Source organism: Grammomys surdaster, unplaced genomic scaffold, assembly GCF_004785775.1.
Source record: "Grammomys surdaster isolate TR1022 unplaced genomic scaffold, NIH_TR_1.0 67, whole genome shotgun sequence".
In the NCBI taxonomy this organism is placed as follows: domain Eukaryota; kingdom Metazoa; phylum Chordata; class Mammalia; order Rodentia; family Muridae; genus Grammomys; species Grammomys surdaster.
The window spans coordinates 6,769,409-6,795,453 of record NW_021604569.1 but is presented as its reverse complement, the minus strand read 5'-3'; the positions used below and the strand labels follow the sequence as shown (position 1 = coordinate 6,795,453).

The window sequence follows — 26,045 nt, the reverse complement described above, 5'->3', positions numbered from 1 at the left end:
TTAAGCAGAAACACCTGTGAACTATGGTAATGTATTATTACTCAGCTGATAAATGTGTGTCAACATGTCCACAGAGACCTAGTTCTGTGTTTTATTTACATAGCAATGATGATTTGGTTTTTGGTAATTCATTGTACCATTTTATAGAACGTGACTACTCAAATATCAAGAATTAGCTATAAATCAAATCATCAGTTAATAATATGGTCTTGAGAGAAAACAAGGTGCAAGGCACAGAAATGGAAGCTTGACAAAAACCAAATGTTTTTGTTTTGTAGCTTTAGTTTTTGAATCCTGTAAATGTTTTGTATAATTACAAGTATATAAGAAGCATTATTTCAAAGTGGAGGTGATACAGCACTGCAGAGGAATTAAAGAACATGTTAACTGTCAGTTTTCAACAGGATGTACAAGAAGGAGAAGTAATTACAAAATTATTTTAAGCTGTCTTAATAATCATGTTGTTATCAATATAATTAGAATTATTCTGGAAGTATTATGTGTCCAGGTACTGGGCAAGAAGTGAGTGAGATCCTTGGAATGTTTTTATTTATTTGTTTGTTTGTTTGTTTTTGAGAAGCACGGATACTAAACAGACTATTCTGGGGTTCATGTTTAAAGGACTCAAGAGTGTACTTTAGGAGTTTCTTTTGGTTTTGTGTTGGACAAGGTACACATCAAAAGTAAGAATAACTGTGCTGGAATGTAAAACACATCAAGATGCTTACATTGGTAATCTCAGAATGGTACCAGAAAAGAAAACTTGAAAAACTTGTTGGCAGCGTTTGATATATACTGAGAAATGAAATCTTTCTTTTGAAAACTGATAAAAGGAAATGGTGTAAAGGATATGTTTATCTTACTGCAAGAAATAAACGTTCATGTCAACTGAGTGGCGAATGATACATCGATGATGTATGATGATGATACATCGATAACAGATGTTTCCACTAATAAATGAGCAAGGAGGGTTGGAATTAGAAAATCACTATTTTGTGACCCTAAGTGAGATAATGCTTCCAAAGTCATGACTGGTGGAACCCTTTGATTTTGTGTCTCCCTGAGGAAAGTCCACATCACAATCTACAAAATGTCCTTGATAAAAAATGAAGCCTAGATCTGATCAAGTCTTTTAGATCTGCCTACTATTTTACAGGAACAGAGGAATGTGCTTAAAACAACACCGTCAGGATTCATTTAGCAAAATGTAAATATTGGAATTGCTACAGGACAAACAAGCTGCTGTCTTCAAAGGATAAATTGCAGTAAAGTTCCAAGGGAAACCAGTAGATTAAACATTTTAAAGACATTAAAAGCAATTGTAACAGAAGTCTTTCATTCAGATCCAGATTGAAACAAATTAACTATAAAATTTTTTAGACACTTGAGGAAATTTGTACACTGATAATGTCAGATAGCAAAGATTTGTTGCCTTCCTTTATGCGTGAATAATGGTACTGTGGTTATGGTTTTTGAAATTTACCTGAGATAATGTATTGAGATTTATGGATTAAATGGTAACAACAAACACATACCTGGAATTTGCCTCAGCATAATGCATATTGAATGACTGGTGGTAAAAGTGAAACAGAATTGGCTGTGCTAAGGGTCATTTTGAACTTGAGTGATGGGATATATGACACTCTCCTATTTTTTAAAAATATACCTGAATTTTTATATAATTAAACATTTTCTATAAATTATACAGTAAAACTAGTATTTCTTAGAATTTCATAAAATCGCTGTCAAAATAAAATGAGACCCATTTTAGCATTTTAATATATTAGTTTTATTGATCTAAAGAAATGGAAATAGGATAGACTTGATGTTCCATGGTCCAGTCTTTGAAAATTGCCTGAGAGGCTTAACAAGCAAGTCTAGCCATCAAACACTTTCTCTTTCCCCAAATTTTATGGTGGCAGGTTGATATGGTTATAATAGATTTGACAGGTTTCATGCATGTCATGCTGTTAATAGCTAAAAGCTAGTACACATGGAAAAGATTTATTTCCACTAATATTTTCTTTTAGGCATTTGACATTGTCACAGACTGACATGGCTGCGTTAACAGGAGGAAAGGTAATACCTTTACTGAGATTAAAACAATTCAGTCATTCTAAAAATGATATAGTATTTCTTAAATGAACAACTTGTGTTTTTAACAGGGATTTCCCTTCTTATTTCAACATATTCGTGATGGCATCAATATAAGACAAACTTGTAATCTAATTTTTAGCCTGTGTCGGTACAACAATCGACTTGCAGAACATGTAAGTACTGAAAGTGGTCTTCAACTTTTTTGATAATTTTAAAAATAATATTCTAAAATCCTACTTTCTGTTTCAGATTGTATCTATGCTTTTCACTTCAATAGCAAAGTTGACACCTGAGGTATGTGTTTGCTAATAGGTATATAATTTGAACTAACAGTTAATTCTCCTTTTATTGTAAATATAGTTTCCCAACTTAATATGAATATGTACATGTATATTCTATATACCAGAGTGCTTGCTGCTTATATGCCATGCTTTAACCTTGCTTGGTTTAAAGCATATATCATAAACTATCATGCACTAAACTATATATATGTATATGTATATGTGTATGTGTATGTATATATGTATATATGTATATATGTGTGTGTGTGTATATACACATATATACATATATAAAACTATATATAAACTATCTATAAAGCGTATATCATAAACTCTCTAGAGCACAGTGAATGTGGAGGGTCCAAGGAAGATGGAGTAGTGCTGTGTGTGTCTGTATTAGGTAGAAAGATACTTTTTGCTAAGTACATTTAGCTATCTCAGGACTCGGGAGACAGACAAAGACCAGTCTGGTCCTCGTAGTGAGTTTCAGGACAGCCAGAAATGCATAGAGAGACACTATCTCATCTCCAACCCAAAGAAAAAAAAGCCATTTTTCATAAAATAGAAGCATACAATTTCTTTAGTGCATGTTTAAGAGATCAAGTGCTTTGGGGCGGGGGGGGGGAATTAGAAATTGCAAAAGAAATAATACAAAGTTTCAATAAAACATACTTGTTTCATTGCCAAAATTTACTGAAATTTTTTCTATTAGGAAAAATTAATTCCAGAGATTGTTTTTATAACATTGAACTGTAGCAAATAACATACTGTGTACTTGAAAAATGCTATGGAAATAGATGGTATTTTTATTACAAAACAAGATAAGTAAATGACATAACACATACGTTAATTAGCTCTGTTTAGCAGAGAGAGAGAGAGAGAGGGAGGGAGAGAGAGAGAGAGGGAGAGAGCGCGAGCGAGAGAGCACTTCAAAATAGAACATTTAGTTGTCAATTTATAAACAAAAACCTTGAGTTACTTTTTTGCTAAGTACAATTGACATCCACAAAAAATGAATTCAATGTTACTTCTATGTAATTGGTTGTATGTTCTAAGTGATCTGATGTGACAGTTTTATGGTAGTTGAAGTTCATAGGTAGGAGTGCTGTCTAAGCTCTTAGCAGCTTAGATTTAAATCACAGCAGATTTAAATGAGGCTAATAGAGGTATGTCTCAGTAAAGATGTGTGTGTTTTACAGGCAGCCAATCCTTTCTTTAAATTATTGACCATGCTAATGGAGTTTGCTGGTGGGCCTCCAGGAATGCCTCCTTTTGCATCTTACATTCTGCAGAGGATATGGGAGGTAAGTCTTGAAGTACATGTCTCCAGTCTTCCCCAGGTTTACCTTTGTTTGTTTGTTTCTTTCTTTAACTTTTTTTTTCTTTTTTCTTTAATTAAGGGGAATTTCACTTACAACAAAACAAAATTGAGTGGAAGGTTCAGATACCTCCCACTGACCCTACCCTCTTGGAGTTTGCTTTTTTATACTGCTTCCACCATCTTATATTTTTTTTCTTACTTGAATCAATGGCTTTGGACAGTGAGAATTTGTCATAAAGAAGACTTTTCCTCAAGGAATATTTCATAAAGAACTAGAATCCCCAGAAATATAAACAAGGTGTGAGCAGTTGACAAAGATAGTAGAAGAAACACCAACACCACTTGTTCTAGAGTCATTGCTGTGCTGACAGATTTTTTTCCAATCATTTGTGATGATTGGGAAAGCTCAAAGAGCCAAGTGCCATCACACATTGCTGTTGAAACAAAACTGTGCTGTCGTAACCTAATGGCCATTCATGTGACAATAAATAACAAGCTTGTCCAAATCAAATGATAGTTTGGCCTACAGTCCAAAGATTGCCAACCATTACTTTCCCATGAGAAGAATCTTCATAGCACTCCATTTACTCTCCTGTAATATTATTAGTTTGGACATAGAGTAAGGAAAAGACAGATGAGAAACTCTAGAAAATTAAAGGGGTTTTCTCTTCCTTGTAAGTGATGGGGATAAAATTCTCATTGGATTATGCTATTCAAGTGTTCTATCACTGAGCCATATCATCAACCCAGATACCTTTAAGTAAATTAATAATCTTAGCAAGTCCATTGGACTCTCCCGTTCGTCCTGCATTATTTTAAATTTTGTAAACTAGCCACAAATTTTTCTAAGCTTTTCTTGCTACTTACAAGTAAATATATTCAGAATAGTGGGAAAACATGGATAAAATTTTTGTGAAGACTCTAGTTTAAATGAAAAGAAAAAAATACAGGCTAGAGAAATGGCTCAGTAGTTTAGAGCATTTGCTGCTCTTAAAGAGACCCAGGTTCAAATCCCAGTACCTACGCACCCACATGGCAGCTTACAACCACTCATATAACTCTAGTTTCAGGAGAGCCGACACCCTATTCTAACTTCCTCAGGAACAGGCACACATGTGGTACCCATTTATGCATGTAGCAAAATACTTACACAAATAAAATCAATAAAGAAAAAGTTAACTAAATAAATATTTAATGGCATATACCAAAAGATAGTAAAAATCAAATTCTCATTCAGTTTACTGTATGCCGTATTTTTGTCATTTCATTTATAGGTTATTGAATACAATCCTTCCCAGTGTCTGGACTGGTTGGCAGTGCAGACACCCCGAAATAAGCTGGCACACAGCTGGGTCCTCCAGAATATGGAAAATTGGGTCGAGCGGTTTCTTTTGGCTCACAATTATCCTAGAGTCAGGACTTGTAAGTCAAATGTTTAAAATTCAGCTAATTATTCATTTTTAAAAATTTTAGGTTTGTTTCACTGTTTGTTGGTTCAATTTTTAGGGTTTTGGGGAACTGAGGGTAATCCAGTTATAATGTAAAGTTCTGAGAGGTATCATAAAGACTAGGTTGTTTGTGTGTGTGTGTGTGTTTATGTTTGTTTTTTAATACTTAAAAATTTTGACACTATAAATATCTGTGATATTTTGTGTTTTGTTTTTAAGTGTTACTGAAGAAGTAAAAGATAAAATTTCTTTCTTAAAAGTAACTCTTGATTCTAGGACATCCAGATCTACATAGTAAGACCCTGTCTTGAAAAACAAACAAACAATTAAATTAACTCTTGAGAACGTTAAGATTAAAATAGTAATTAAGACAGAAATCATGGATGTAATTATGAAAGTTAAGTAATATACTTCTTTTGTTGTTAAGTCATTGGAGAATGAACAGACATTCTTAGATGACAATTGGACATATAGACAAAAGACATTGCATGAGACAGGAAATTGTTCATAAACATAATGTATTTACTTTTTATAGTTCAAACAAATGAAAATCAAAATCAATTTTTAGAATGTCTTCAGTCAATGACATGCTGTTTCTCAGTTGAGAGGACCTTTACCTCTCAGTGACAAACATAACTAGTATTCATACGTTGTTTTCTAAACACCATTTCCCAATAAAATACAGATTAATGATTCTGTACAGATTTTAAAGACAGACAATAATCAGAATAAACTGGTGCAGATTTTAAGGATTAGTGCAGTGCCTTAAAGTGAAGAAATACTCAATACGCTAGCTAAGTGAAGTGACTATATCAGAGGCACACAGTTGTGAAAACCTAAGCAGTTTCAGTAACACGTAATATAATACTCTGTGCTTTAATCCAGAGTGTAAAATGATATTTGCAAGTTAACAGTGATTCCCAGAACTCGGGTGGTGGCTCACAACACCCCTGTGACTTCACTTCTGCACTCTTGTGGCCTTGGCTGGCATGAGGCTCTAACTGGTGCACAGCAACACAGAATTCAACAAATAAGGATAAACAGGTTTATAAAGGAGACTACTGAATTATTTGTGCATGTTTCCAAGAGGTGGACCCCAGCTCCTCCTTGAGAGGAGCTTAGTGATCCTGGAAGAGTAGAGTGTGAGTAGACATGACCACCAGGCAAGTGCTCAAGGTTAACATCAGAAAGCCCACTTGAAGAGTATACTTCTGACATGCTGCCGTCTCTGTCTTTCTAAACGCCCACTTTCTGAGCCAAACTATCATAAACATTACATAAACTCAGTTGGAGACATTCTTTGAACTGCCTGACCAGTACTCCTCACAATTATCAGAGTCTTGAACAGAAGGAGTTTGAGAAACAATCAGACTTAAGAATAGAAGGAAATGTCATAGTTAAGTGTGTCCATGAAGGATCCTGGAAGCAAACAAAAGCACCCATGGAACAAAACTAGTGAAAAGTATGGAATGAACATTAATTTTTAATTTGCCTCATAATAATTTAGCATAATAATAGTAGATGTTAATTGTAGTAGAAGCATGGTGAGGGTTTTATAGGGATTGTGTGTTCTCCCTGTCTGAAGTCGCCAGTTCATTTGAGAGAAAGATCTTTCAGAGGAGGTTGATATTACTCCTCTGCACAGGATCTTGCTTCCCCTGTACACATTTTATTTAACCCGACAGTCCATTTTGAGTGTTTTTAACCAGATGTTATTCTGATGTTCATGATCGTACTGTAGAAATGAATTCTTTGACACAGTAATGATACTGTAATGTTACTCTCACAAAAGGCCATGGCTGTTTGTTCCAAGATCCTTTTAAAAAATATGCTCCCTCTGATTTCAAGGCCAGCCTGGTCTACAGAATGAGCTCCAGGACAGCCAGGACTACACAGAGAAACCCTGTCTTGAAAAACCTTAAAAAAAAAATGCTCCCTCCCACTGATGTTTGTGCCGTTTCAGTCTTGCATATAAGTCTTTTACCCAAAGCATTCAGTGCTGTTACTTGTAAACGTGCTCAGTGGGGATTCTAGCATGGGTAGATGCACCTGTAGTCCTATAATTTCAGTGACAGGGGAGGATAAGAGTTAAGCCAGGCAATGGTGGCGCACGCCTTTAATCTCAGCACTTGGGAGGCAGAGGCAGGCGGGTTTCTGAGTTCGAGGGCAGCCTGGACTACAGAGTGAGTTCCAGGACAGCCAGGGCTACACAGAGAAACCCTGTCTCGAAAAACAAACAAACAAACCAAAAAAAAAAAAAAAAGAGTTGAGCAGCTTAGCAAATATCATAGCTCCTAACTAAAACAAAAAAACCCTTTAGGAAGCAAATAGTTACCATTTAAAAAATTTTATCAGTTAAAACTAGAAAAAGTGTTTTAAACATTAGCATCTAAATATTTGAGAAGTGTGAATATATTTTAAAATAACAATTCACATAACATAAGTGAAAAACTAAAGGACTTTTGAAAACTACAAAATAACGAACAGCTGAATGTTGAAAAAAAACAAAGATTGACTTAGGAAGTATTAAAATAGTTAAGGCCTTTGGCAGTAGAGGTCTGAATTCCAGGCCAGCCTGCTAGTGATTCCAGGCCAGCCAGAGCTCCAAAGTAAGGATCTGGCTCAAGACGAAACACCACAAACGGGGCTGGAGGAAAAGCACAGTAGTGTTCTTCAGAGGTTCTTCTGAGTTCAATTCCCAGTAAACACATGTAGCTCACAGCCATCTATAAAATGGTATCTGATGACCTCTTCTGGCATGCAGGCATACATGAAGACAGCACTCATACATAAAATATAGAAATAAATAAAATGTAAAAAAATTTTAATTTATTTTCGCCAAGTGTGGTAGTATATGCCTTTAATCCCACCACTTGGGAAGCAGATCTCTCTGAGTTTGAAGCCAGCCTGGTCTGCACAGTGAGTTCCAGAGCTGCCAGGGATACATGGATAAACTCAGTCTCGAAAAGCAGAAAACTAATCCCCCCACCCCTCCCCCAAAAATAAAAGAGTTATTATGTAGAAGTAGATTTCTTCCAAGTTTCATAGTATAGAACAAGACCTGGTATCCAGCTCAATTTTTAGCTTGTACAAATGCACTCACCTAATAAGTTACTAGCAGCAAAATGGTAATAATAAGCTTAATGGCATGCAAAAGATGGGATTCTCTTAGAATAGCCTTTAGAAGATTTTTTTTTGGCAAGGAAGAGGGGGCAAACACACAGTTTTATTGAGAAGCAGTTCCCCAAAGCAAAGAAGAATCTTGAGTGAGTTGCCTTAGACTTTGAAAAGGCTTCTGGCTAGTAGTGCCTTTAATCCCAGGACTTGACGTACCATGGGGAGATCAGAAACAGCCTGGGCTACACATGGCAATATATCTCCCTCCAAAAAAGGATGAGATTCTCAAAAGTTACATATTCTAGTGGTGGAGGTGATGATGATGGTGGTGGTGGTGGTAGCAGTGGTGGTAGCGGTAGTAGCGGTAGCGGTGGTGGGGTGTGCGTATGCATGCATGCATGCATATATATATATATATATATATATATATATATATATATATATATATAGTCATAACTTATGTATGTTATATGACATTATCTTTAAATTATTACAAAATAACTTACTAGATGTTTTAAAGTAATACCTAACTTAAGACCTAAACCATTAAATGACTCATTGGTATCAAGTGCTTTTTGGTAGGCCTTTTTATTTTAAATTTTTTTTCTCTTTATTAAATCATACTATTTCTTTAGAAAAAATAAATTCTGAGGTGGGAAAATTCTACATTGTGGAAAAACTGAACAAAATAGGCTTGAAAACTAGTTGTGATAGTCAGTGCTTGGGAGGAGAGAATTAGAAGGAGTTCAGGACTAGCTTGTGTAGCATGAGAGTCTGTCTCCAAAATAGAAGAAAGGCAGTTTCTGTAATGGTGATTATTGTTGCCACTTAAATACAACCGTGGTGGAATGGAGGTTCTACCTCTATTACCCTTTGGGAAATCTTTCTTCTGGACGAAAGGTAAATGGGAAGGATATTTAAAAGATGTCATGTCCCTTCATTTTTATTAATAAAGAGAAGAGTGGTTTTGTGTTTAATAACTGCTCTTTAGTCTACTAAAGTCGTTCAAGGATCTGACAGTTTTGTTTTACATTTTATAGCTGCAGCTTATCTTCTGGTGTCCCTTATACCAAGCAATTCATTCCGCCAGATGTTCCGGTCAACAAGGTCTTTGCACATCCCAACCCGTGACCTTCCACTCAGTCCAGACACAACAGTAGTCCTACATCAGGTCTACAACGTGCTCCTTGGTTTGCTCTCAAGAGCCAAACTTTATGTTGATGCTGCTGTTCACGGCACTACAAAGCTAGTGCCCTATCTTAGCTTTATGACTTACTGTTTAATTTCCAAAACTGAGAAGCTGATGTTTTCCACATATTTCATGGATTTGTGGAACCTTTTCCAGCCTAAACTTTCTGAGCCAGCAATAGCTACAAATCACAATAAACAGGCTTTGCTTTCATTTTGGTACAATGTGTGTGCTGACTGTCCAGAGAATATCCGCCTTATTGTTCAAAACCCAGTGGTAACCAAGAACATTGCCTTCAATTACATCCTTGCTGACCATGATGATCAGGATGTGGTGCTTTTTAACCGTGGGATGCTGCCTGCCTACTATGGCATTCTGAGGCTCTGCTGTGAGCAATCACCTGCATTTACTCGACAACTAGCTTCTCATCAGAACATCCAGTGGGCCTTTAAGAATCTTACACCACATGCCAGCCAATACCCTGGAGTAAGTACAGTTTATACTTTTAATGTCTGTTTACTGTATTTGGTTAGCAATGTATTTTCTTCAAAATATACAAGAGTCTATCTTTAATCATTCACCTAGTTTGTCTTTCAGTGCTGGGACTCGAACCCAGGCTCATGTTCATGCTAAGCCTGTGCTTGACAACTGAGCTACATTTCCCCCTCCCAACCTTCTTCTTCTTCTTCTTCTTTTTAATATTTTTCTTTAAAATTTTATTTTATGTGTATGGATGTTTTGTCTGCAATACATATAATCCTGATGTCCATTGAGGTCAGATAGGAGCAGAGTTTCCTGGTACTGGAGTGGTAGATGATTGCAAGCTGCCATATGGATGCTGGGAGTCAAACCTAATCCCTTAACCTCTGTGCCATTTCTCCAGACCCATATCAACCATTTATAAGGATTTAAGATGTTTGCTTTCTTAGATATCCTCATATAATGTGGTATATACTCTACAAAATAAGTGATTATATTTTCTTATGCTGATGTTAAAATTTTGTTACCAGTGGCACATACCATATAGTGTTTTTTATTTGTTTGTTTGTTTGTTTGAGTTTCTCTGTGTAGTCCTGGCTGTCCTGGAACTCACTCTGTAGACCAGGCTGGCCTCGAACTCAGAAATCCACCTGCCTCTGCCTCTCAAGTGCTGGGATTAAAGACGTGCTCCACCACTGCCTGGCATATATTGTTTTCTTGTTTTAACTTTTGTTTGGCAATGCTGGGGAACAGACCTAGGGCCTTGGCCATGCTAAGCAAATACTGCCAACCCAAATTCATGTTCTGTAAATGCATCTTTAATGTATACCTACTGAAAAGATCAAGACAGTTTTCTGGAGTATTATTTTATAATTGGGTATTCAGGCACTGGAAATATGGCTCTACAGTAACTCCAGCTCCAGGGGATCTGATACTTTTCCCTCCACAGGAACTCTTACACACATGCATAAAGATACACATAATTAAAGTATTCCATAGTATTAATTCTTCCTATCTCAGATGGATGCTGCATTAGCTTACATATACATGCAGTTCCAATCTGATCTCCTTTTCAGAATATTTGTAAGTTTGACATTACATTTCCCTGTATGCAGTATTATAATTCCTGGTTTACATTTTATTACATCCCACTTTTGTTTCTTCCTATTAAACTGTCCTTTATTAGCTTAAATTGTTCTTGTTGGTTGTGTCGTATGTTTGGAATTTCTTTTTTTTTTTTTTTTTTTTATTTTTTTATTTTTTTATTTTTTTTTTTTTTTTTTGTTATAAATGAATGTTTGGAATTTCTTACCCAGAAAGAATAGCATAATTTCCAATTCAGAAAATTAGAGTTGCCGGGCGGTGGTGGCGTACGCCTTTAATCCCAGCACTTGGGAGGCAGAGGCAGGCAGATTTCTGAGTTCAAGGACAGCCAGTGCTACACAGAGAAACTCTGTCTTGAAAAACCAAAAAAAAAAAGAAAGAAAGAAAGAAAATTAGAGTGCTTGTAATGGAAGAAAGAAAATATGTTCATTCATTCAGTACCAGAAATCTCAAAACTAAAGCTGGAAAATGAAGAAGGATTAGAGTGTCTGTCATAGGCTAAAGAGATTGTGATAGTATTTATTTTTAGTTAGTTTCCATCACGGTTTCCATAAATGACATTTAACTTAGTTACTGTGATTCCTAGAGTTACATAAGCCAGGTAAGAGTTGCCTGTCTGCATGAGCTGGTTCTTTGTTCTTGACATCCGTCAGATGTAGAGGAACTTTCCTTTTCCTTTTCCTTTTCTCCTTCTTTTCTTTTTTTCTCTCTCTTTCCCTCCCTCCCTCCCTCCCTTCCTTTCTTCCTTCCTTCCTTTCAGAACTTAACTATTATGAATTTTCATGAAAATTGTGTTGTAAAATTTTAAAGCTATACATTTTAATTCATTAATAACTATGTTAAAGCTCAACTGTTACTTCATATTTATATAAGTAAATTTTATAAAACCACAACTAAGCATTTTATTAAATATTATTTTCTATATTTTATCACTAACCAATAATTTAGAATAATGTTCTAAATGTTGGTACAAGGTGTGTCTCAGAAACAGCATTAATTCAAGCTTCATTTAAGTATTCAAAGTCCTTAAGAGAAAGTGAGGAGATACTTCCTGCCCAAACTAATGACATAGTGGAAGGAAAGAAGCAACTTCTGAAAGCTGTCCTCTGACCTCCATACACTTGCACCCTGCTCCCTCTCCCCCAATAAAAATGTTTTTAAAACAAATTAATAGTTTATCATTTATTAAAGGAAGGGAACAGAGACTTAGTATAGCCTGTCACTAGCTGAACCTTTGATTTTAAAATGCTAGTATTTTAAGCAGCATTAAGACTTTTATCTATTTAGAATCTTGGTGAATTTTAATTTAACGATTATAGAGACATGTTCAGCATGGGGTTTAAGAGCCACATGCAGTCTTGAGTACTTACTGCCCAGTACATAATTATGAACAAGTTTTAAATGTAGTGTTTATATTTGGTCAACTTGATTCCGTGGCTGAGATAAGAGCTTTATTGATGACAACATCATGCAATAATACTAAAGGGTATTCAAATTTAAATAGATTTTATTACTGACTTTTTATCACTGGTTTCTGTAGAGGTGAGATTAATTTATGATTTTAGTAGTTGGCTGATGATTGTTCACTTAGAAATGGGGACAGACATTCTAAAATGTCAAAAGGTTAAAAGATTACCATTTTACATATTTGCCTTTTTTAGGCTGTGGAAGAACTGTTTAACTTGATGCAGCTATTTATAGCTCAAAGGCCAGACATGCGAGAAGAAGAATTAGAAGATATTAAACAGTTTAAGAAAACAACCATAAGCTGTTACTTACGTTGCTTAGATGGCCGCTCTTGTTGGACTACTTTAATAAGGTGAAAAAGATACTCTTTGACCTTTGTTGGGTTTTTTTTTTTCCAAGTAAGAGCATGACTCCTTTCCTTTTGACACTAAAGGAGAAATAATTCTTATTATTTATAACTAAAAGTTTGTTGTTTTAAAATTTTATTATTTTAAATACAGTCTTATGTAGCCTTTTTGTTGACCTTTTACTGTACACTGTGTCCTTGTGCCTCCACATCGTGTGTTCTGGGATTACAGGCGCATGCCACTGTATTTATATTTATGTAGTGTTGGGATCAAACCCAGGGCCTCATGACTGTTAGCAAGCACTCTGCCAGCTGAGCTGCATCCTTGCCTCTCCTAGTTTACAGATTTTTCAAGGTTATCATGAAACATTGCTATGCTGAGGAAGAATTTTACCTAGCCTAGTTTCAACCTTCCTTCCTTTCTTTCTTTCTTTCTTTCTTTCTTTCTTTCTTTCTTTCTTTCTTTCTTTATGTTTCTATTTGTGTATTGTCATCTCTAAATGTTTAAACAGACCTTACTGTTTATAATCTGCTGAAGTTTGAAGGTCTTGTCTGTAGCAGTTCATTCAGACTCATTTGGGTCTAGAGACCTTAGGACATAGCTTTTGCACCCCCCACCCCCCGCCTTCGGTTTTTCCAGACAGCTTTTGCATCTTAAGATGAGCCTGATTGTTAATATCTCTTCCATTTTTCTCAGATCTGTTGGGCTTTATAGGAATTTGCAAAAATAATAGAACCACACATGCAATAATAAATTCTTCCAGGCTGTAGAACTGAGTGAAGGATGTAGACGGCAGCTGTTGCTGTTCCGTCTCCTGTCCCCACCTGTTGCCCGACATTATGTAGTGTTGAGAGGACGCAGAAGAATGGAGGATTAGGGGTCCTTCAGTTTCCTAGATCCTTTCATTATAATACTAAACTAATGAACCCAAGAAAAATTAGATTATCTCTTTCAGAAAGCTTTTATATTTGAATCTTCCGTGGTCTACAAAATGAAATAAGCAATTTTGGCAGATTCATTTAAAGGATCGTTCTTAAATGTTTGGCATTCAGTTCAATAAGGTTTATTGTTTGCAGCTTTTTCCATTTAAGTTCTAGAGTTTTGCTGCTTGTTAAGTAAAGACAGGAAGCATCCAGCGGACGTGAGAGGGTCTGCAGTTGTTTCTGTAATGGTGCTTTGCTACCTAACAGAATGAGGTCTGAGCACAGAAGTAGCTCACATGTGGTCATGACTTATTTTTAAGGTTTTCAGGTCTGTTCGTGTGTCTCTCCTATACCCTCTTCATGTAACCCTTTCTTCCCAAAACTGATAAATGCTTTTGGAATCTAGTATAATTTACTGTTATACAGAACTTAACCCAGAGTGCTTAGAAGTAGAAATGTTTGTGTTTTCAGAGGATTTTTTTAAACTTTGGCAAATTTGCAAAACTTTTTTAGTTGAGCATCAAAATCTGGAAATGTAAAGTGTTTCATAACTTTGGGTTAATAATCTTGGGTCAATAATCTTGAAATTTTAGAGTGTTTTAGATTTCAGATTTGGGTTGCTCATTCTATGGTGTATTGCTAAGAAATAGTGAACATGCCTATTATTCCACATTGGGAAGTCAGTGTAGGAGGATTGCCACAAAATAGAGGTTACATAATAAAATCTCTTAAAAATTAAAAAACAACAGTTTATTTTATGTGGATAGGAAGCCGAAAGCTTAGGCCAGTGTGACTTCTGTGTCTTTGTCTTCACCGGATTGTTCTGTTCTATTCAAACTGGACTTTCTCTCTTCTTCTAGTGCCTTCAGAATACTATTAGAGTCTGATGAAGACAGACTTCTCGTAGTATTTAATCGAGGGTTAATCCTGATGACTGAGGTAAATACTAATTGCCTTTTCCTGTGACTGTATCTCATTTCCAAGAGTTCCTACTGCATCTATATATAAAGAATTGATGCTGAACTGTCTCACAGGTTGCAGGATTTTAGTTATATAGGTTAGTCCTCACTTTATATTTAGGTTTATTTAACTAGTTTTATTTATTTTATTTAATTTTCAATACAAATGAAATTCATGTGTTTTATAATCAAGGGTACACATAATTTCCCAATTTCTTATTTGGCGGAATAAAGACAGAAGGTATTGCAATGGTTGCACAAAACTGACGAATTCTTCCCATGATTCTTAGTTCACAAGGGCAAGATGGCTTAAAGCTACCAGAAGTACATTGTACTCTTTAGTCTTGTGCTGGGGATAAGATAAAATTGAACACTCAGAGAGCCCTACATGAGTAAGATACACTGTTGATTTTGTTGTTGTTGTTGTTGTTAGTTAATGGTATTATAGGGTAGGAACAGAACAAGAAACTACACTTTGAAGTATTTAGACTTTTGCAATGGTTCATGGAGGAACATTCAAATAGATTACTTCCTGAGCCCAAAGGCAAGGAATGTTTGGGTCTGATTGAAATGTCTGCTCTTAGCTAAGTACTACACTAGGCAAAAGAATGTACTAGCTAACAAAACATACAATTCCTGGTCTGCCAGTTTACAGGTTACATAGTGCAATAATTGGAATTCTTTAAAAATATGACTAAATTATTTTTTATGCTAAAATGTTTACATAAAATACATCTCTGAAGGTAAAGGACTTTAAAATAAAGTTACCTGTATTTTAAATGGGCTGGAGTCTAAGGAAATGGTTCAGTCAATAAAGTTCTAGTATTCAAGCATGAGGACCTGACTCTAGCACCCACATAAAACCAAACAGCCTGCTCCTCACCCCAGCATTGGGAAGTTGGGGAAAAGAAGATCCTTGGATTTGCTATTTCGCCAGTCTAGTTGAACATGCAAGCTTCAGACTCTGTGAGAGACTGTCCAAAGTAACAAAAATAAAAAGCAAACAAGCAAGCTTAAACCCAAAATTAAAAATAAAGTAAGCAAGCAAGTAGATAAGTGCAGGGCTATGGGCTGTCTCAGTTGGTAAAGGTACTTTCCACAAGCCACTCAGGACAGTGGTAGGAAGGAGACCTGCTCTGCAAATTGTCCCCTACCCTTCCTAGGCCCACTGGGTAAGCATAGGTACACACACAGGTACGCAAGCATGCACACACCCACACACGTTTTGAAGCTTTCTTTATAGAGGTAGACAGTGACTGAGGATAAGGCACACATATACATGCACTTACCACACTTAAACCACACATACAGAATAGCTTAGCTAAATGGAGAATCCTACCTCAGAAAGCAAGTAGCATTTACTTGGTATACATATATACACACATACAATCTAAGTCTGAAAATGCCTTTTAGAAGATAAGAATTTCATTTTTGTCTAAACTAAAAATGAAATTAAAGGTTTTTAAATTTTTATTTCCTAAATCACTTGTAGTCTTTCAACACATTGCACATGATGTATCACGAAGCTACAGCTTGCCATGTGACTGGAGACTTAGTAGAGCTTCTGTCAATATTCCTGTCGGTTTTGAAGTCTACACGCCCATATCTTCAGAGAAAAGGTTTGGTCATGTGTACTTTTTATTTTTTTGTTACCATTTTGCTTGTTTTTCAAATGAGAGGCCTGAGAAAAGTTGACTTTCTAGTTTTTGAGCCAGTGGTTCTTGAGTTAGTTAGTATTGTACATTGTTTATCATGGTCTTATAATGTACAGAGGGAATGGAATGTCCTTATGTTTTATTTATACCTACTTAAAAACAATAGGCAAGCATAGTTTAAGAGTCAAGATTTAGGAGATTTGAAAAGCTTCCACACACAACATTAAGTTGGATTTTTTTGTTTTAACCTTCATAAGTAGAAGTTAGATCATTTTTAGTGACAGTAGGAATACATGTAAAAATATTTATTAATATCCCTATCTATAAACACTGAACTTCTTGATTCCAGAAAATGTAGTGTATCACTGCCTTACAGTCCATCTTCAGTCTTGGTAACTTAAAAAGATGAGACAGAAGATTCCCTAGAGCTTCACAATTATGACAAACCTGGGGAAGATCACATGACCTCATCTCAACAAAAAAGTCTAGCATGTTTCATGTCATTGACATGGATTAATGGGTAAAGGTTCTTTCCACCCAATCCTGATTCATTAAGTCTGATTTCTGAAACCCACAGAAAGGCGGGAGGAGAGACCCAGTTCCACAGATTGTCCTGTGACTTACACGTGCACCATGCAGTATATCGTCCAGTCTTCCACCCTCACCGTGCACACACACAAAGAATAGTAGTTTACTACAGTAGAAAAGACATAACAGCAGGGCGGCGGTGGCGCACGCCTTTAATCCCAGCGTTTGGGAGGCAGACGCAGGTGGATTTCTGAGTTCGAGGCCAGTCTGGTCTACAGAGTGAGTTCCAGGACAGCCCAGGCAACACAGAGAAACCCTGTCTCCAAAAACCAAAAAAGGGGAAAAAAAAAAAAAAAGGAAAGGAAAGGTAGTGATATTATTAGACTATTTCCTGCTGATTAGGGGAGTTGAGTTCCTTGGGGCATGTTTGATATTTGACACCAGGATATCTAATTTTTCTCTCCTCTTCCTCTTCCTCCTCCCAAGAAAAAAAAAGAAGAAGAAAAAAAAGAAAAACAAAAAAAAAAGACCTAACATGTTTATCACACACCTACAGCCCTCACCCTCAGGAGGGTGACTCAGGAGAACTAAAAGTTCCAAACCAGCCTGGGCTACATTTATTTCTAGCAAGACCCAGTCTCTTCTTCTTGCCCCACCCCCACCCTGCTCCTGCCAAAGAGAAGATCGAGTTTAATGTAGCAATCTAATAATCCCATGAAATTAATCACTTTCACCAACACTGTTTTATGTTATTAATTTGAAACTCTTGATGTTAGTCTCACAACAAAAGAAGAAAAACTTTGAGGAACTGTGATTATTCAAAAGCCCATTTGTATGTGCTTTTCTGTTTGCAGATGTGAAGCAGGCATTAATCCAGTGGCAGGAGAGAATTGAATTTGCCCATAAACTTCTAACCCTTCTTAATTCGTATAGCCCTCCAGAATTAAGAAATGCTTGCATAGGTAAGTTACTTGAAAAATAAAACTGTAGACTAGCCAGGTGGTGGTGGTGCACACCTTTAATCCCAGCACTTGGGAGGCAGAGGCAGGCAGATTTCTGAGTTCGAGGCCAGCCTGGTCTACAGAGTGAGTTCCAGGACAGCCAGGGCTACACAGAGAAACCCTGTCTCAAAAAACAAAACAAACAAACAAAAAACCTGTAGACTAATATTTGTATGTTTTGTTTGTTTGGCTTTTTGTTTTATTTATATAGGTCGTGATATTAGATTTCTAGTGTTTAGAAGAGGATGATACTTGTCTGTGTGACTCAAGCAGACTAGCAGGACCCAAGAAAAGCCAGTCATTTTTTTAATATGCTAGTGTTGACACACTTGGGTGCTTAGTATCTGGAGTCTCTTTCAGTAGTCTGTAGGCTTCTTGCAACTCTAATCTTCTGATCCCATATAAAAAGGTAGAATCACGCCAATATTTACAAAGTAGAGCTCACTTGTAAAGGATGAGGTTAGTTCTCTCACTGTGGGTTGTTAGCCTTAAACATATTTCTCAGTACATGAAAAACAGCAGTGAGAGCATGCTGCTTAGAGGTGGAGGCCAGGAAAGCAGAGGTAAAAGTCAGATAGTCACTCTGTGGATCAGGAATTAGAGTTGGGTGGAGGCTGGAGGCAGAGATTGCTTGTTTTGTCTTGCTAAATTTTTTAATTAAAAATTTTAAATACTTCAGCTGTCCAAAAACTTTTTTTCTCAGTAACTATAGACTCTTAAATTCACAACCCTTTTTGAGCACTTACTTATAGAAAGACAATGTATAACTGTTAAAAGTATCTTCATTTTAAATACAGAGTGAGTTCTTTACTACCTTAGGAACTACTTGAAATAGTGACTCTAAACAACTAATTACCCATCATGGGATTTACTCTTGTGTGGTTAGTGGTTGGTGGTTGGTGGTTGAGACTCAGTCCAGCCAGTATCCCAAAGCTTTGAATAGTAGACTGCAGATTATCAGCTATCTCTAGGACCTGAGCTATTGTGATGGACTTTATAATGATAAATACTCAAGGAACATTGCTATTTGACTAGACTGTGTCTACAATGGAAGCAGGGAGAATGGGGGATAGGGGTAAATGTTTGTCTTAATGCCGTCCTCCTGTGGTTATCATAGTCTTGATCCAGAGCTGGGCATCGGAGCATCTCTTCCTGTGTTAGGAGCTCCATCCATGTGCAGTACTCAGCACACTAGAACTGTGTCAGAATTCATGAGTCAAAAGCAGTGGATAAATCTAACCTCAGTGTTTTAATACTCACATTGTTTTAATTTTCAGATGTCCTCAAGGAACTTGTTCTTTTGAGTCCCCATGATTTTCTGCATACTCTGGTTCCTTTCCTCCAACACAACCATTGTACTTACCATCACAGTAATATACCAAGTACGTATTTATTTAGCATAGTACTTGAATATGGTTGGCATGTATCATTCTGCACTCTGAAGCTTGGAGATTTATTTTTTCCATTTATTCTTATTGTACACTTTTAATGTCTTAGTGTCTCTTGGACCTTATTTCCCTTGTCGAGAAAATATCAAGCTAATAGGAGGGAAAAGCAATATTCGGCCTCCGCGCCCTGAACTCAATATGTGCCTCTTGCCCACAATGGTGGAAACCAGTAAGGTATGTTGGGATGCCAGGAAAATCATATTTCTATAGTACAAGGTAATCTGAGATTTCCCCCTGGCAGTTGAGTCCGTTAGATTTATGTGAATGTTTTATGAAGGCTAATATTAGATTTTGGACTTTTTCCTTTAAGTGCTCTCAAATGTTGATTGATATTTGCAAAATCAACAGTAAGCACTAGTCGTTAAGATTTTTTTCTTCTTCTAAAAAAATAGCTTAATAGTAAACCTTAGTTTGTTACTAGGCTAAATTGTAGCCATGTCCTGCACTTAAATCTACAAAGTTTAGTTAGGTACTTGAAATGTTTTCAGTTTGGCCATATAATTAAGACCTGTTTACTATCCCTATAATCACATTCTCCTTAACTACCCATAATGTCACTGAGTGATAGATTTATCATCTGGCTTCTGTTCTCTAATGATTATTCTAAAATAGTGCCAATTCTAAATTGTAGAGATAAGCTATGTTAACAGGATCATTTACCTTAGTTTTAACATTTTTTAAAAAACTATTTTTCCCCTTTAGCTTTCTTTACCCACACCTTCATTCACACACTCTCTTGCCTACTATTTTTGGATCTTAATATTTAAAATGATTAACATTATAGCTACCATTATAGAAATATCCTCAAATATTTCAAAAAAATCAAATATAACTCATTCTTGTTGATATGTTTATAGCCATGATAAAGTCTCAGTGCTGTTACTCTGTAGAGTCTATAGAAACGATGGGTGATTACAGCTGGTAGCATCTGCACTGAAACAAACCTAGGACAGTTATGATCTTAATAACACTAGAAATTTGGAATTTAAAACTAGATTCTTATAGAAGTTAAAGATTTAATTAGCTTTTTACTTAATCTTATTACATTTGCACAAAATATGCTCTTTATTATACAATTTAAGTGCAACCGTTTTATCATCTTTAACCTTCAGGGCAAAGATGACGTTTATGATCGTATGCTGCTAGACTACTTCTTTTCTTATCATCAGTTCATCCATCTATTATGCCGAGTTGCAATCAACTGTGAAAAATTTACTGAAACATTAGTTAAGCTGAGTAAGTATAAAAGATGAGCAGTAAACTCCACTGAATTATTTTAAGCCCCTAGCCATTCAGGAAGGGGAAAAATACATGACAATCCCTTTTTTTTCTTTCTTTCTTTTTTTTTTTAAAGTGAATGTTTAAAAATATTAATTAGCATTCTCGGGAACATTTTAACTTTTATTAAGAAAATACCAACTTACTGGTTTCCATTGAATAGTTTTGCCCCAAGTTTCCGCTGGTCTGTGAAGGAGTGTGGAGCAGGGCTTGTCAGCACTTTGTAGTCAGTGGCCTAAGTCCACCATCTTGACAAAAAACAAAACCCTGCCTTACTTGAGGGAAAGCCTAGAGACAGACTTCTCTGGCCCTTATCTCAGGGTGAGTTGAGATCTTTAGTACCAGCTATCCTTTGGAGCTTGGGGGGGAGGGTGCCAAAAAAGCTGAGTGGGCTTGGCAGCATGAAGCAAAGGTACATATGTGAGTAACTAGGAGGTAAGTCTCATGAAATGAGAAAACAAATTTGAAAAGAACCATATATAAGCACCAGAGAACAAATCCTTCAGTGAATTATATAGGGGAGAACAAAACTTCAGAGAATTGTCTAATGTCTCTTCAACATCAGCACCTAGAAGTTCTGAGTCTCTATATGTCCTACCTTCTAATTTTATCAGGGATGGGACAGAATTCTCTCTGGTCTCTGTAATTGCATTTCAGAGTGTGGGGATTGATACCTAGGAAACTGCTTAGCTCAATAATAGGCTAGTACTATGCCCCAGAAGTCCTTGTGCTCCATCTCAGCACATCATCTTCTTTCCTATGGAAAGGGTTTTGGCCATTTCAGGTAGGGCAAAAGATATGATCCAGTCATAGATTTCATTATCCAGGAAGAAGGAAATGATTACAGCTGTCAGGGATAACTCCTCTTCAGAAAAGTCATCTTATTGGTAAGTGATTAGAGCATCTTCAATTTTGAAGACTATTCCTTCTACCTATTCAATTAGCTTATTATACGTATCTATGGCTGATGCCAAGATGTGGGGTGGTAAGGATGTCTGCAGATTAGCTGTTTCAGAATTATGCATCTGGGTTGTAGCACGTGGTAAAAGTCTGAAACTTTAGCAATAGCAACGATCAGGTGTAAGAGAATCCTCAGGAGCCTTTATGCTCAGATAGGAGATATTTTCAAAGATGCTGACCTTCAGACAACTTCCAGTAATTGTGTGTATATAATTTATGACAAAGTATGTGAAGAGCTATTCTTGATACTTAGATAATGTTGACCAAGTAATGAGTGTTCTACCATTTTTGAGTGTCTCCTTCATTAACACAAGTATATACCTTCATGGAAATTAAAAATGTATACGGGTAGCTTGATACGGTACCTTATGTCTGAATTCCCACACCTGTAATCTCAGCACTCAGAAGCCTGTGGCAAGAAGATGGCCATGAGTTTAAGACCTATCTGGGCTTGCCTATGAAGACAAGCGTAGCTAAATAAAGTGAGAGCAAGGATAACACTTGACAGCTGCATGCCAAGTCAACCTTCATGATTGCTTATGTTCACTGTCACTCTTCTAAGTAACTGTGAAGCACTGTTGATTCTGCATTGTTTAGTTCCTTGTAGTTACATTGTATTCTGGAGGGTTCTACAGTGACACAAATTACCACAGGACACTAGTCACTAGCCATGCTAGCTTAAAAATTTGAAATATGACCAAATCTCCATTGAAACTAAATTTAAATAGCCATATACTAGCTGTTATTGAGAACACTAGATCTATACCCAAACCATAGAGCAAAAACCTGAAAGTTTCTCTGCCCATTCCTGGCTTATGCTCAGAGCTGGATGTCCTCTTAGGAATTTAGACAGAGACTTTAGAACAATGGTGTCCTACCATATGTGGAAAAATTATGCCCCAGAGTTTGACATTAATTCTTCTTCTAGATGACACAACTATTTCCAACGAAAGGCACCTGAGAAGGGGCTTAAGCAAACAAAACTTAGGCTAATGACAGCAGTGATGAGGAACATTGGTAATGCCAAGTTTTGATTTCTTTGATTCTTTCAGGAAAAGTGCAGAGGGGTAAGTTTAAACTGATAATCTTACTCATTTGAGCCTTGACTTTAGATAGTCCATAGATTACCACAGGTAAGATTGTCTCAAAACTTGCATTGGGTTGCCAAGTTGGAAGAAAAGTCTTTGTTGTTTTTATAAGGGCAACTGAACAAAATGTGGGGCTGCTCATGCCTGTGCTCATGCTAGAGCTCCTGCTAAGGCAAAAGAGTTGGGCGTTCCCTGCCTGCTTGGGCTACATAGGAACCCATCAACAGAACACAGAGTTATCCCTCACATTACTGAGTACCGCCATCATTTCATCTCTTTGTCCTTTTACTTTCATTTTGTAAATACATTTCATTTCACAAAAGTAAACTAGGATGGTTCAAACTATGACCAAACAAACACACATATTTATTAGATATTAAAGATAACATCCACTTAGTAGAGTATAGGTATTATCACCATACAGCTGGAGAGTAATGCAGAAAAACCAAGAACTCAATCAAGATAGTTAGTGACTACATAATGAGTTTGAGGCCAGCCTGGTCTGCTTGAGACTTTGCCACCATTCCAGGGATGGCAAGAGAGAATAATCATTAGGAAAGAACACCTAGAAGCCTCCATACAAGCACATGCACCTGCACCACACTTGGATACACACACACACACACACACACACACACACACACAAGATCACATTTAGCATGTTATAAAAACCAGAAGCAATAAACTTCAGAAAATTTTGGTTACATAAAAATTGAAATTATTAAATTGTGAAAACATCATAAGTATGAACTAGTGGTCTATTGTGGTGGTACAGCAGATCTCTGAGTTGAAGGCAAACCAGAACTACATGGTAAAACCCTGTCAGAAAAACATAAAGCAAAACCAGACCAAAAATCACAAAGTATGTTGGCAGACTAAACAGATAAATAGCTACCAATGCACAAAATGTTTTTAGGCTTTGATTAAATGAAAACTAAGCAAAATTACTACATGAATAGTTAATGTCATCCCCACACAAAAGTATTCATTAACCATATGATAAGTTGCCTCATTAATTAAAAGGCAAATGATGATTTAACCTGAGAGAGTAGGTTAGGGGAAGAACACATCTTGGCTATACCCATTCCTCAGAGATTTAAGGAAAGAAGAGCTAATGGATGGAATACTATCAATTTTGGGCAGCAATTTGGCATTGTCAGTTAGCATAGTCCTTCCTTGGTCTGAGCATAGCAGATGCAGAGATTTACTCTGTTCTCATAAAAATGGAAGACAACACACAGGATGTTTATTATCACTTTATTCATAGTATATGAATTGGAAACAAAATATCTACCAATGAGAACATATTTTAGTACAACATTTCATTGGTATTACATAGTCCTCAAAACAAACAAGGTAACATTTTATGAGTTATATGGGGAAGAAAAGCAGCCTAGAAAATACAGTTGACAGTATGCAGCTCAAGGGTCCAGCAGAGGTTGAGTTCAGTCCCTAGAACTTGAGGGTGAGGAAGAAATACAAAGATTATAACCACAATCATACAAAGGGGTGAGTTATTACCCTTAATAATAAGTATAAGGCCAGGTGTGGTTGTACACACCTTTAGTCTCAACATTTGGGAAACAAGCTGATCTCTGAGTTCAAAGGCAGCGTGGTCTACGTAGTGAGTTCCAGGATAGCCAGGGCTACACAGTGAGGCCCTGTCTCAAAACAAACGAACACCCAAGAGAATAATACTATCATTGCATGAGATCATGGAGTGCTTTGATATACCTGTACAGGTGAAATTATTTCTAATGACCATCCACTGTGGTTGGTTGTTTGCTTTTGAGACAGGGTATCTCTGTGTAGCCCTGTCCGCCTTAGCACTGTAGAGTGGATTGGCCTCTGACTTAAGAGATTTATTTTCCATTGCTTCCTTAGTGCAGGGATTAACCTTGACCATGTCCAGCTTGTGATTGGAATTTCTTATAGGAATATAGAAAATGATATTGCAAAGTATAATTAATCCCCCACGCCCAGATGAGTAGTAGAATGGTCAGATACAAGTTAAATAATCATTAAATTTCACCTTCATTTAAATTTCTTTCGGATTTTATTTTTTCCTTTTTAAAATTGATTATTTACATACCATATGTTGACACACAAACCCCACCCCCAGCTCCCAGAGTTCTTACCCCATCCCCTTTCTCTTCACCTCACCTCTGAGAGAGTGCCCCCTACCCTAACCCACTCCCCTACCCCCCCAGGTATCTCCCTTCTCTGGGACATCAAGTCTCTCTAGGATTAGGCACATCCTCTCCTACTAGGGCCAGATTAGGCAGTCATTTCTTGGCTACATATGTGCTGGGGGCTTTGGACCAGCCCATGCATGCTGTTTGTTTGGTGGCTTAGTCTCTGGGAACTCCCTGGAGTCCAGGTTAATTGGCCCTGTTGGTCTTCAGCTCCTTCAGTTCTTACCCTAACTCTTCCATAGGGGTCCCTGACCTTAATCCAATGGTTGGCTGTGAGTACCTGCATCTGTCTCAGTTAGCTGCTGGTAGAACCTCTCAGAGGACAGCCATGCTAGGTTCCTGTCTGCAGATACAACATAGCATCAGTAATAGTGTCAGGGTTTGGTGCCCACCCATGGGATGGATCCCAACTTGGTCCCATCACTGGTCAGCCATTCCTTCAGTCTCTGTTCCACTTTTGTCCCTGCATTTCTTTAAAAGAGATCATTTACATTTTAATTTTCAGTGATAAAATCAGAGTCTTGTGCCTTTAGCATTTAACATTATTTATGAAATTTGTCTGAATTTGTTAAAGAAAAGATTTTTGACAAGTAACATATACTTACAAAACGAAACACAAATATTTTTAAGACAGGGTCTTACTATATAGCTCTGGCTATGGAAGAACTCAAAGTATAGACCAGGCTGGCTTCTCAGAGACACACTTGCTGCTGCTACTTAATGCTGCAGTCACAGGAGTGTGCCATTAAACCCAGCTAAGACTTGTTCGTTTAAAGGCCAGGTGTTTTTTTATATACTTTTTAAACATTTATTTATTTCATTGATGTGTATGAGTGTTTGTCTGCATGTATTTCTGTACACCATGTATTTGTTTCTGCTATCTGTAGGAGCCAGAAGACAACCCTGGGACTAGAGTTACAGGTGCTCATGAGCCTCCATGTTTGTACTGAGAATTAAACCCTAGCCCTCTGTAAGAGCAGCAAGTGTTCTGAACTGCTAAGCCATCTCTCCCCTAAAAAGTTTTCTTTAATAAATCTATACAGTTTCATGGTATACATATACAAATCCATGATATAGAAAGCACACTCTGATTCCTGCCTCCCTTTAGGGTATAGTGTTACTGACTGGAAAATGGTTGATTTTCTTAAAGGCTTCAAAG

At 36.7% G+C, this 26,045-nt stretch overlaps 1 protein-coding gene across 2 annotated transcripts in view; it reads left to right on the top strand.

Annotated features, from left to right (window-relative positions):
• The window catches only part of Usp34 (ubiquitin specific peptidase 34), a 185,995-nt gene that overhangs the window by 150,988 nt on the left and 8,962 nt on the right, over nucleotides 1–26,045 (top strand). For both annotated transcript variants that reach the window (XM_028776762.1, XM_028776756.1), the window contains 13 exons: nucleotides 2,031–2,079; nucleotides 2,166–2,270; nucleotides 2,347–2,391; nucleotides 3,578–3,682; nucleotides 4,974–5,121; nucleotides 9,305–9,939; nucleotides 12,699–12,856; nucleotides 14,635–14,713; nucleotides 16,226–16,352; nucleotides 17,771–17,878; nucleotides 19,195–19,299; nucleotides 19,415–19,539; nucleotides 20,478–20,601. In XM_028776762.1, coding sequence (XP_028632595.1) covers nucleotides 2,031–2,079; nucleotides 2,166–2,270; nucleotides 2,347–2,391; nucleotides 3,578–3,682; nucleotides 4,974–5,121; nucleotides 9,305–9,939; nucleotides 12,699–12,856; nucleotides 14,635–14,713; nucleotides 16,226–16,352; nucleotides 17,771–17,878; nucleotides 19,195–19,299; nucleotides 19,415–19,539; nucleotides 20,478–20,601 — 1,913 coding nt within the window. The remainder of the gene's footprint in view (nucleotides 1–2,030; nucleotides 2,080–2,165; nucleotides 2,271–2,346; nucleotides 2,392–3,577; nucleotides 3,683–4,973; nucleotides 5,122–9,304; nucleotides 9,940–12,698; nucleotides 12,857–14,634; nucleotides 14,714–16,225; nucleotides 16,353–17,770; nucleotides 17,879–19,194; nucleotides 19,300–19,414; nucleotides 19,540–20,477; nucleotides 20,602–26,045) is intronic.